This window comes from Myripristis murdjan, chromosome 9 (assembly GCF_902150065.1).
Source record: "Myripristis murdjan chromosome 9, fMyrMur1.1, whole genome shotgun sequence".
NCBI classification, from domain to species: domain Eukaryota; kingdom Metazoa; phylum Chordata; class Actinopteri; order Holocentriformes; family Holocentridae; genus Myripristis; species Myripristis murdjan.
The window spans coordinates 11,882,041-11,894,498 of NC_043988.1; the positions used below are offsets into that span (position 1 = coordinate 11,882,041).

The 12,458-nt window shown below is 40.7% G+C and overlaps 1 protein-coding gene across 2 annotated transcripts in view; it reads left to right on the top strand.

Moving 5' to 3' along the window:
- bin3 (bridging integrator 3) overlaps positions 1-12,458 on the top strand; it is a 33,015-nt gene that overhangs the window by 10,297 nt on the left and 10,260 nt on the right. For both annotated transcript variants that reach the window (XM_030060032.1, XM_030060033.1), the window contains exons 4-6: positions 2,896-2,957; positions 4,579-4,715; positions 12,014-12,054. In XM_030060032.1, the coding sequence (XP_029915892.1) occupies positions 2,896-2,957; positions 4,579-4,715; positions 12,014-12,054 (240 nt within the window). The remainder of the gene's footprint in view (positions 1-2,895; positions 2,958-4,578; positions 4,716-12,013; positions 12,055-12,458) is intronic.

Consider the following 12,458-nt stretch of genomic DNA (forward strand, 5'->3'; position numbering starts at 1 on the left):
ATTCACCACACAAAAGCATTTCCAGATGTTTTCAGCAATACCAGAAATCTAATTCTAGAAGCAATATACGGGCTGCAGGTATTTGTATGAGAAAAAAAAAAAAACATAATTGTCACATAATAGATGCACAGACAGAAACTGTCCCTGTAGTGCGCTTTAAATGCTCTTTAGATGCTTTGGGAACTGCAGGCACAGTCAATTTTAATGCAAATTGTCTGACGAGACAATGGCTAAAACTTAGATTCTAACTGCAAAGTAATCACTATGGAGAGGTTCACAAACTCAGTGCTGATACGAGTCTTAAGACACTGAGATCTTTTTTTTCAGCTATCAAGAAGATTAAAAGAAGATGGTATGCTAACAAGTCACACATTTATTGGTTATGGCTATATTTACACTGAAAATGTATTCACTGGGCAACCTGCCTTGGAGAAATTGGAACCAGTTCTAATAATTTCCTCAGGCTAGTTATCCATTGTCTTGATGAGTTGACATTTTCATCGAAAAGAGTATAGAATATTGCCATCATTTAAACTATAATGTGAGCAGAATTAACATATTTCATATTTATAGTAATACATTTTTTAATTGTAAATGGCTGAAGTGCAGGCCTATGTGTAGATTCTGATTGCTGTTCAGAAAAGACAATATGGCTTACAAGACCCAGTTACATCTAATTGGTGAGAAGGAAACAGGGAGTTACTGGGAAGATTGTTCTGACAGAATGCCTCTGTCCTGTGGTGTGAACTATGAGGGATGGAGTTACATCATTTCCATTTACTGGAAATGACATTTTTGGAACAACCTCCATCTGGTCTGTGGCGATTCAGTGTCAAAGTCGTAAAAAAACATGGAGACAAACACAAGCATTTGTACGACAAGTAATGATGGGGAAAAAAATGTTATTGTCCCATTAAAATGTACTCATGCTTTTTTATATACCTTAGTGTTCAGTAGCCCATTGTTTCAAGTGCTGGGACAACAGCTGAGTGAATTGAAATCCCAGAATCATCAAAGTGCGATTTGACTTGATGACAGTTTAGGCTAATTCTCAAATACTTGACAGTGGCAGTGGCACATGACCCCTCATGCTTTGAAAAGTACTACATATTGGAACATCAAAGGAAATTTGTTTATGTGATCAAGTGTATCAAGTCCTTAGATTCGGATTGAAAGTCTACTTGAATTGGCCACACCCCACTGGGTTTGGCATGATCGTGAAACACAAAGCTATATGGCTTCATAAATTAACAAGAGGATCTGGAAATTAAAAGCCTTATTTGGTATTTCAATTACAAAAAAAGGAAAATTAAGGTTTAATCAGACTGCTTACAGTTCCAGTCCAACCAAACTCAAAGGCAAAGAGATGTTGTACAAATAGTGCTGATCAGGAATCACCAGATCAATCGTAGAACTCAGAAAAGCTGAAGGAAGACAAATCTGCATTACCACCACTGCCCTGCTATAGAAGAGACATTCAAGCACTACCTCTAACATGGTGATAATATGGAGCACAGTGTCAATTGAAACATTACCTATCCTAAGATCCTTGCCATTAGCTGTATGATGGGTTCATGGCTGCAACAAGTATCTTTACCTTCATCAAAGAAATTGTTATCGTGACTCCCATATAAAATAGACTTGGATGCTCTGTCAGCTAAATGCTATTCCTTGATAATTGCCACTGCTGCGCAATATGCTAGCTGATTTTAAGGGGTCTGTTCTGTTAATTTCAATTCCAACACATCCGTGAAAAAAGAGAAACTCATGAGGATGGGGAAAAAATATTAGTATCAGTCTGTGGAGAAATTTTGTCTCTTTGCCAGCTTAATAAATTTCAATCTTGGTGAACTTCGACCTGCAAATTCCTACACCTGACCAAAAGAAGTCCATCACGGTAACCCCTGGGATGAAAATCAAACATAGAAGAAGCTCTATTTTTAGTTCTTTCCTACCTTCTAAACATAAATGTTAAAGTCAGATGTAATTTGATTGCCCACTATTGTGCAGCAGAGAAACTGGTACATTAATATGACGTTCAAGCACCTGACATCCTCGTGACACAGCCATCTAGGGTTTTCAATCCTCTAATCAAATGTTCTGTGATGTTACTGATGTTACTCGTGTGTTTGCATTTTGTGGCCTTGATCGTTGTTGTGCCTCCATAGAAAATCTATGGGATTGCACAACTACATTCTCCCTAGTTCATATAATCCCTCTAACGAAAGATGGAAATGGAGCCCCTCCTCTTTCCCTTTTTCATCAAACCAGGAGAAGTGATATGACAGCAGTCTCAGGGGAGTTTCTAAACAGCCTCTCGTTTGCCTTAATTGATATAATGAATGGCATGCATTTCAGCCTCCGTAGTCTGGTAATTGCCATTTTTAACACCCATCATTGGAATATGTGCAGAGGGATGATTGAAGACATTACTGCTTTTCAGCACAAATGTAGTTGACAGTAACAAGAAGGGTTCTGTGTTCTTAATTAGCTAAAAGATGTTATATTAATGTTTTATGTGGAATCAGTGAAATGTGAAATGTATAATCCCATTTTGAACACTATATATATATATATATATATATATAAAATGTTCACTTCCTCTTGTAGGTGTTTATTTGTGGGTCGTGGATTCCATTCCAATAACTCTTGAGTGAAGGGCATAGATTTAAAGGGGTGTGGACGCACTCTGCTGGAACCATTTACTCCTCCACTGTCTTTTCCCTATTCTGTTTCTGCTGGTTACATGTTCAACCAAGCAGCTTCAAGCTTTATTTTGTAATACAGATGCAGTCCATATTTCGTATTATTGCTGTCATTGTTATTGTTGCATTACAACATCAGCCATGAAACACCCAAAGCTGGCTAATAATCATTCATTGTCTTGTCCCACAGGTTGGAGGATCAGACAAAGAAGCTTCATAAGGACATGAAGAAAAGCACTGAGGCTGATATAGGTGTGTTCATCTATCAACTTGTGCAGTGTCTCCTGGTGTGCCATTGATCTTTACTCGCTCAGTACGGCTGTACCACATGACAACTTACTTGATGTTGCCTGGCTTGCAGATTTTTCAAGGCCAGCTTTATAGTGTGTGTGTGTGTGTGTGTGTGTGTGTGTGTGTGAGTGTGTATTTTTAATGCCATTTTGTTCATTGTTCAGTTAGGACTTGATTTGTTTACCCTCACTGTTTTCATTTTTGTATTTGTTTGCTACAAAGAAAAAGAAAAAAAAAAAGACTTGTTCATTGTTACATTGTTTTTGGAAATGTGTGTTTGGGTAGTAGCAGGAGCCTCGGCCCTTGGTAGGTAGATACTTTTGGAAGAGGAGGAGAGGGGACGGATGGGGGAGTGAGACGCTTCTTCATTTCCTCTCCTTTGTGCTCTGGAATATGGATGTCTGCCTCATCAAAGTGTCGGAGCTGTCAGGCCCTCATTATCGTTAATGGATTCCATCTGTTGCACAGGTCCTCTCTCCACCAACTGCCACCAAACAAAAGAGTGGACCTACTCAGCATGTCAGCGCTGCATGCACAACACAGCCTTCCATATCGGACATTATTTATCAAGTCAAGGGTGGTGATATGCAGGGCTCTATTGAAGTCACTGACAATTAGCTTGTGAGGGATGATAATATGTTTAAGGGCTGCTCCAGTTCACAATTTCAATTAGGCCAAGTAACAGAAGGCAAAGAGAGAGGCAGAGATCACTGGGCTTTTGATACGGGGAATTTGTATTTTATCTCATTTCAGCAGAATGCGATTACAGGGGACAACAGTGTCAGTTTTGCATGCTAATAACAAATATTAAAATGGCTACACTCCGGTCACCATTTGATTTTCATGACCCTGTAATCAACAATTCTTTTATAGACATGCCAGACGAGGTCAGATCAAGCCTTGTCAAAAGGAAAGAAGAGTAGACTCCTAACACCAGTAGTACTAATTGATTGGTTGGAAATGGGTTTTGATGGAATCCCAAGGGAGTGTGAAACAGACCAGGGAGTATGCAGCATCTCACTGGAGCCCATTTTCGCTATATCCTTAATGTTAACTTGTGTCTCCTCAGTGCAGCTCATTTATTTTGACAATGAAGCTATAATCTGATATGTGCTCTGTGTCTAAGACAAAGTGGCATGAGTGCAGATTAACAGTAATTGGTGCTGTCAGTGTAGAAACATTTGCACAGATTCCTGGTGCTCTGGTGAATATTCATCACAGCAGCCAGCCCCGCCACCCCCTCGAATTCCTACAATAGAGGCAGCACTGTGCCATTCTACTTTTGCTCTTCATCTCCTTTCCCAAAAGCTCACTTTTGAAGCCCCTGCCACACACACACACACGCTCACACACATGCATTGTGGTGAAATGTTCTTGCCTTAATGTTGGCCACCTGAGCTTGTTTGATGTTAAATTGTCCCTCTGGTTACAGTTGACCCAGAATAAGAGCCGAATGTATTAGCATAGAAATGTCCCCTCTGCCCTCTACACAGTCCATTTATATGTGCAGGAGCTTACACTATTTAATCCTTGCTTACTATCTCTACCATTGTTTTACTATTATCTTTTGTGTGTGTTTCAGCCATGTCCAAGGCAGCAGTGAAGATCTCTGCCGACCTGCTCAGTAACCCGCTGTGTGAGCAGGACCAGGCCTTCTTGGAGTCCATGACTGCCCTAGACACTGCTATGAAACGGATGGACTCCTTCAACCAGGAGAAGGTCAGAGTCGTTTTCACTGTGTCTCACACTCTCCTGTGTGTTGTCTTACTCTTGTGTGGCTCTTTGCAGTGGTATTAGATTTAATATCTGGGAGAATGTCTGTCTAGATATAAACAAAGGAGGGAGCCAAATGAGTTTTTGTTGAAAATGTATGTTTTTAAATTTGTCAATATTGCGTAGCCTGTGGACTAAAACCTATCCTTATGTTGTTCCTTCTGCTGTCTTTTGAAAGCATCTGTAGCATCATCCTCTAAACGCTAAAGCTCCTGGTTATCAGCTGTGAACAGCGATGCATTTGTGACTCACTGGTGTCTGAAATAACTCATACAATGGAAGGGGCTTTACTTAAAGCTGCTACCAGTAGATTTTGAAACCAAATTGATGTCTTTGGTGACACCGTGTCCCTCAGGGGCTGTTCACACAGAGAAGCACCTCTAGGGGGAAATGCTTTGAACTCAGTGGAATGATGTGCCTGCTTACTTTTGGCGGCCTGGCATGTTTTTGTTGCAGAGTACAATGGTTAGACAAAGTTGAAAATAACTCAGCTTTTGAGGTGCTCCGGCATGGATGACCTGTGAAACCACAACAGGGGATTAATGAATAGTAAGTAGCAAGAGAGGGAGAGTAGTTGTTTATTTTGGTTGTCAGGCAACCAAAACCTACTTTTTGTGGCAAGTCATCTAGCATCTTGTGTACATCTAGTATTTCTGTATGTCAGCGGCTCCTTAGTGGTGCCATTTTATGTTAAGTCACAGAGACTTGACATTCACCCCACTCCCCCCTCTGCAAGTAGAAAGAAACCAAATAGAGGTAACAGGAACTTGTCATAATGCACACCAAATAATGCAGCTGGAACAAACTTGCATAAGAAGCCAAGCTGTTTTTCTTGGAGCTCAAGATGTGTTCAAGGAAGGTTCCTCACTTTAGTTTTGCATCTTGGATTTATTATTGAATATAAAGTGAATGGTGTCATCAGAAAACCGTGGTGGAGTTCATGATGAGTGAGGGATAGGATAGGAGTGCTGGTTACACACACCCAGGTAGGGCTGGCAATACTGGTTTCAGTTATACAATGGAAATACTGTAAGGTTTTTGTCCTTTCCTGTCTCTTTCCTGTCGCTGGTGTATGGCCTTTAACTGCCATTCAGTATGTAATCATCTTGTAAATTATGTCATTCTAGATCACCCTAACACTCTGTGTAAAGAATCTTCTTATCATGCAATGTTTAAAACAATTTCTGAACTAAGTATTTAATTGTTACCAAGTATTTCTTGCTAAGTTGTTGACGAGAAGGCTAAATATTGCTCCAAATTTAGGCTAAAAAACAAAATCTGCAAGTAATTGTTACATTGATTTGCAATAGCTGTAGAATTGCAATACTTACGAATGGTAATACATATCAATTTATATCAAATCGGGGAGATAAGTATATCGTCCCAGCCCTAATGTGTAGTCCAGACTGTTTGCTGTCTCAGCAGCTAGTTACCTCCGCCAAAGAGGTAATCTAATTGTCTGTTTGTCTGTTACCAAGATATCTCAAAACGTTCTGAACAGATTTACATGAAACTTTGTAGAAAGATTGCTCCTGGCAGGAGCTGATTAAATTTTCACGCTGTTTAATAAGTGATATCTGGTCTTATAATACCTTGTTTGAAAGTCGAGAAACCCTGGAATAGAAGAAGAGAAGATGTAGGTGTTTTCATCTTTCTGAACTGGTGTCATGCTGAATTCCTGCTTCAGAGATTAGATGCATTTTCTGCACAATATAAAGGTGGGCTGGTCAGGTAGTCTAACATTAGGACCACACAGACATCTAGTTGCATAGTAAGCTAGCTTTCGTTAGCTACTATACATCTAGTTGCTGCTCTTCGTATTGTGATGCTAACTGAACAGGTATTAAAACAGTTGCAACACTACAGCTCACCAATGAGTGCTAAATGCTGAAATCTAGTCGGCACATTAGCAAACAACTGGGTTAGCTAGCTTGCTAGTGCTCTTAATGACTGACTTGATGGAGCATCTGGTGACTAATTAGCCAGCTTGACAGCAAATCTGCCCATTCTCACAGATCTTGTTATATACACTGTGAAATCAAATCCTAACTTGAGGTTAAGCCATGATACCAGTTTTCCTGCAGCTCTTAATTTTTGCCTGTGTGGCTGTTGTTGGTCTGGTTCAGGTGCTGTGGTCGTCTTAATAGCTTGCAGTGTCTCACTAGACACTGGAAGGTAATGCAACATGTTGATTGACTCAGCTTCCTGAGCAGGGCCTCTGGTCTCCTGCCCCTGTGCAGTTTGCCCGGCTCAGTGTGTCAGCCAGTGGTAAACGCCTCCCAAGGCAGGATCCAAGTTTAACTTCACATTCTTGTAGTCAGTGTGTGTTGTAGTCTTTTTCAGGCACTGGACTTTTGATTGGATACAACATTGTCAACAACACTGTCTCTTGTTGTTTGAATGAACATCTACAGGTCATCCATATGTAAGCCTTTGAGTTCCATGGGCATGATGAACAATTGGCCCTATTGGTACAACAGTCTGCCTGGAGACAAACTTTTTTTTTTCTTTTTTGTTTTTTTTGGTTTGTTAATATATTATGCTTCCACATGTAGTAATTATGTCTTGTAACTAGTTACTTTTTCTAGTAAGTAGAAATGAGCATGTAAAGTGAATGTCTTTCAAAATTTTCTCTATCCATGCTCTGTTCTCACCTTTTTTTACCCCTTACCAGTTTGCTTCCCAGTCTAAGGTATAGTAGGAGAATTTTGTAGTGTGAAGATGACGCCAGAGACTTCTTCTCTGGCGTCATCTTCATCTGGCTTCTCTCGCACTAAACAATGGACTTTATCAGATTATTTGTTTTTTGCTTTTATAGGCAGACAATCATGCTTTTGATTAAAAAGATACATCACATTACACAAATTAACAGTGATGGAGTTAATTGGCAACACTGAGATCTTGCAGAGCACTTACATTACCGTTTAATAATATAACAAACATAGACAGACGGTATGTCTCTTTTTTCATGTGTACACATATATATATGTATAATAAAACTGAACTCTATTAGCCAACGCCAGAGATACATGTCATGAAGGAAGCTAGACTCTGGCTTTGTTGACATGACATGAATCTTTTACAGAGCCTGGCGGTAACTAAAGAGTTCAGCTTTATACAAAAAACGAACAGAGTGACTATCTCTTTCTGTTTGTCGTACTACTTCACTGTAATGTAAATGTCCTGCATGGTCTTGGTGTTGCCAGTTAACGCCATCACTGATAATTTGTGTTATGTGATGTATCTTTTTTTATCAAAAGTATGATTGTCTGCCTATATTAGGAAAGAACAAATAATCAGTTTTTACACTTTACGCTTGGAATCTGTAATGATGTTAAAAGTCATGCAGGTGTCAGTCAGCTCAAGTTGCAGATGCACCCATCCTTCTACACAGGATACATGGATTTGACTAATTAAAACATATAACTAATCAGGTTGTAAAGACAATGGGAAGGCTGTAAGCTGACGTTTGGACTGTATGTTTATGGGGATATGAAGATTTTTTTTGTTCAGAGCTGTAAGCTCTACAGCACACTGTAGCAGATTTTTTGTTTTGCTTTGTGTAGATTTCTTCTCTGGCTTATTTGCCTTGTTCACTTCAGTTTTTGATTAGACTCATCGCCACAGGTACTCATAATATGAATCACAGTGGCGCTGTATGTGTGCATCCTTAAGGCACTACACAGTGAAGGGTCGGCTTTAAAACGGGAAAAAGCACAGGAGATCATAGTAAGCCATATACCGATTGACTTTTTTACACTCATGTTTTCTCGAGTCAGTGCCTCACTGTTTTTGGGCTTTTCAGAGCCCAGTTGTTGCTGTAAGAAATTGTTTCCCACCGTGTTGTGCCAGAAAATGATTTTAAAATTCTTTAGAAATCTTTCACCACTCTGATCTACCAAGGTGAAGAAATTGTATTTTTTAAGTAGAACGTCTTGATGAAATTTGAATAATGGGAGAGGCTGTACAATTAATGACTTTCCTGCCCTTTCTCTCATTGTATTCAATGTTAAAATTGGACTCGAGTTACATTGTCTTCATTTGCACACATACTGGATGAAAAGAGAGTGATTTATATTTGCTCTTAAACCTTACCAAGTGGACTGAGCTGCCAAACAGGAGACTGAACCATGTTTCCCACACCGTGCTTTAAGTATTGTGAAGCAGTGTCCATCCTGCAATCTAAACTATCATTAAAGTGTTTTGAAAAGGCCTGATATCCACTTTCATAGCATAAAACATGATTGCATCAGTTTTGAAATAAAACAAATAATGTAAATCCGAGCAGCATGAATTGAGGCAAAATAATACCAATTTGTAATTTAAGATTAATCTTATGGCAAAGATTCCACTATACATTAAAAGATCAGGTTGCTTAAATGTCATATAAAATAGAATAAAATAAAATAAAATAGAAAGCCAATATGCAAATGATTATATTGTATGTAAAATGTGCAAAAAGTGTGGGGGTAGAGATAGATTGTATTAGAGTTATTTTAAGCTTTTTAAGTAACCATAGCAAGCATTTTGTTTGCCTGCATTCCTCTTCAGCTGTAACAGAACAGTCTCAGACTGGTTGTGCTCACAGCTCATCAAATTTTACAGGAGCCATTTTGAGTGACTAGACAAAGTAGAATGCGGGTTGGACTGAGCTTGTGGGTTTGTGACCCGGGGTGCGTCTGTTCCAGGACTTGGCTTGGTCGTCTGCCCAGGAGAACACTCCTGCCATTTTGACTGTTCTCAGGATGGAATAACTTCTTCATTCTTCAGATTGTATAGGATATCATTTTCCCCTTTTTTCATTTTCACATCTTTCAAAGTTGGAACTGGAGGAAAGGCTTAGGTATTGCCTGCCACGCTTTACTGGATAAGTAAGGGTGTAGGGTGTTATGATCATCACAGGCTCTAAATCTATCTGTCCCCATCATTTTCAGTCCTTAGTTGAAGGTAGCCTCTGAAGCATCACAGTCTGTTTACCTCTGAACCCCTTCTTCCCCTGCGAGAATTGTAACCCTCATCTTTGCCAACCCTGGGAGGCCAGGATGTTTCTAGAGCTTCCACAGCACTTCCCAGCAGCCTCATCACCTCAGTCATTTGGTCAGTGACTGTGGATATTTCAGTCTGATATTGTATTTTTACATTGCGGGTGGTCTTCAGGTCAGTAGCGAGAGGTGCAGGTTGTCTTTACAGCGAGTAGGAGTGGAGGCATCGGCTGGCTCCACAGAGTGTAATTTTCCTGCTCGGTTCTGTGACTGGGATGTGTTTGACAGTGATTCAGCCAGGCGATTTGGATCCCGGCACGGGACTTGTTGAGGACAACACAGTCATCGACTGTGTTGATGTGGTTGTGCTTATTTAACACACTTTGATCTGGAGTGGATTTTGACAGCTCTGCCATACTTGATTTTTCTCTGCACCTTTCTGTCAGCCTTGCCAAATAAATTTCTTGACTCGACTCAGTGTTAAGTTACAGGTTTGGGCAGGGCTTCATTGGCTCCTTTGTAAAGTGGCTAAAAGAGAGCTGAAGGCAAAATAGTGATTGTGGGCACTTTTTGGTCAGTCTGCTATCTGGAATATCACCTAAGGTTTCCTAGGTTCTCGAAGCCCAGCGCAGCTCACCAGAATGCTATTCCAGCTCTCCCTTCAAGCTGACTGTTGATTCTGACGGCACCAACAACAAACTCCATTGCTCAAGCAAAACAGACACAAAAGCATCCACCCTTTGCTCTTCTTGGTGTTGAGACGAGATGTTCTGCCGCAGGGCCCGCAAGTGAGAGAGCCAGCAGATAAAACGTGCAGCGATAATGAAGGCAGCAGTGGCCCAGGTCTGTGTGTTTATTTCTGGGGCTGAGGAGGGCGCACAGCCCCGCCGGCACACTGCTGCCGAAGCTAAGCCCCAGTGTAGATGGCGGCAGCGAAGTAGAGGATGCTCCGTTTGGAGGGATATTGATTTCCTCTGCGATCTGTGTGTATTTTTGGGAGGCCTGTGTGCCGGGATGGCCTCTGCCCCGTGACTCACTGATGGAGACTGCTGCTTGAGCGCCGGCCTCAGGCTCTGCTGGGCCTCCAAGGAATAGCACTGCCCCCCCTCTCTGTGGGAAGGGGCAGAGGGTAGAGGGCACCAGCATGCTTAAGCAAATCTGCCGTTGTTGTTCTCCCTGCTCGCTGCATGCTCTCACCTTAGAAGCAGCAGCGCAGCTCAAGTTGGGGAGGGGGGGATGGTGTGAATATGTAAAACAGCAAATGTGAATTCCCATGTACTTATTTGTTATTAGTTCTCTGTTTTCCCTCAAACCACAATCAACCATTTTGTACTTGGATATCTGCCTGTGTGAAGCATTGAGTGTTGGTGTATGTTCTCAGAGATGGTCAGGGCATTTACAAAGCACAGCTGCGATCTCGCTTCCTTGTTGTTGTGTGATTGACTGTCCTTCCAATAGCGAGTGAACATATGATTAGTGGAGCTGCTCACTGTTGTCATGCAGCTGTCACTTCCAACGTCTCACCACTTTCAATTCTCCTTCGATGTTGGGAGCTCTTTGCTCAAGTCGTTTGCCAGGTTAACTTATCTTTCTGTCAAACACTGGGATCTAGAAGTCATTTTGAATCTGCAATTTAAATGACGCTGGAAACTTTATTAATTGTGCGCCAACTTCTGTCGATGAGACTCTGGTGCCGGGGCTGGAGGCCTCAAGATGAGATGTTCATTTACTTCCATTTAACACACACCCTCCCTTCCCCCCTTCCCCTGTCAGCTCCGGCAACCAGAAGGAGAACGCAGGAAAATATAAACTGTTATTGTTAAAATGTTTGTTTGCAAAGAACTTTCATCTTGTACGGCAGCCCACCCTCCACAGGATTTGAAATCAGTGGGGCTTTGCTTTCATGTCCGTCCCCAGACAGTTTCATCCTTTTGTATCGCGAGCTCAATGAATATTCAGGGGTTTCTCCTCAGGGCTTGTGTACAATAAAAGAGTCAACGTCATGAAAGTTTCTTTGCAAAGCCCCCCCCTCCTCTCACCTCTCCTCCCCTTTTTTTCTTGAATGCTGTGTTTGAAATATACACAATTGTTGATTGTTTGTGCAGCTGCTAATGACTGAGAAATGTAGAAGCTGTTTTGTTCAACTTAAATCTTGATGTAACTCAATTTGACAATGAATAACAATTTACATTATCATTTACCTTGATTTAATGCTCATTGTTTATTTTAGCTTGTTTACTTTTTTGTTTTATTACATTACAGGTCAACCAAATTCAGAAGACCGTTATTGACCCCCTGAAAAAGTAAGTGTCCATGATTTATGTCTCTTTTAGGTTGTTGTTTTTTTCCCCCCTTGTTTATTTTATGGGCTGTCTTTTAAAGTTCCTCTATACTACACTGGGGTCAAATAACCTAGTGTTTGCTGATATTTCGTACCATTATATTTTAACCAGCTAGGAGTACAGACGGGTGGGATGACCCACATAAGTCCTTACAATGAATATCAGAAAGTTCAGAAAATCGCACCCAAATATTTTTAAAAGCAATTTACTGTACTTTTTGTGATTTAACTGTGCTGATGTGGTAAATCCCACCCATATGGAGCTTTAGGCAGAGTAGGTCAAACACTGCAAAACATTTATATTATTTGATCCAGCTCTACAGTATACAGTGGGACAGTGGAAATTTCAGTCACTGTGTATGGCTA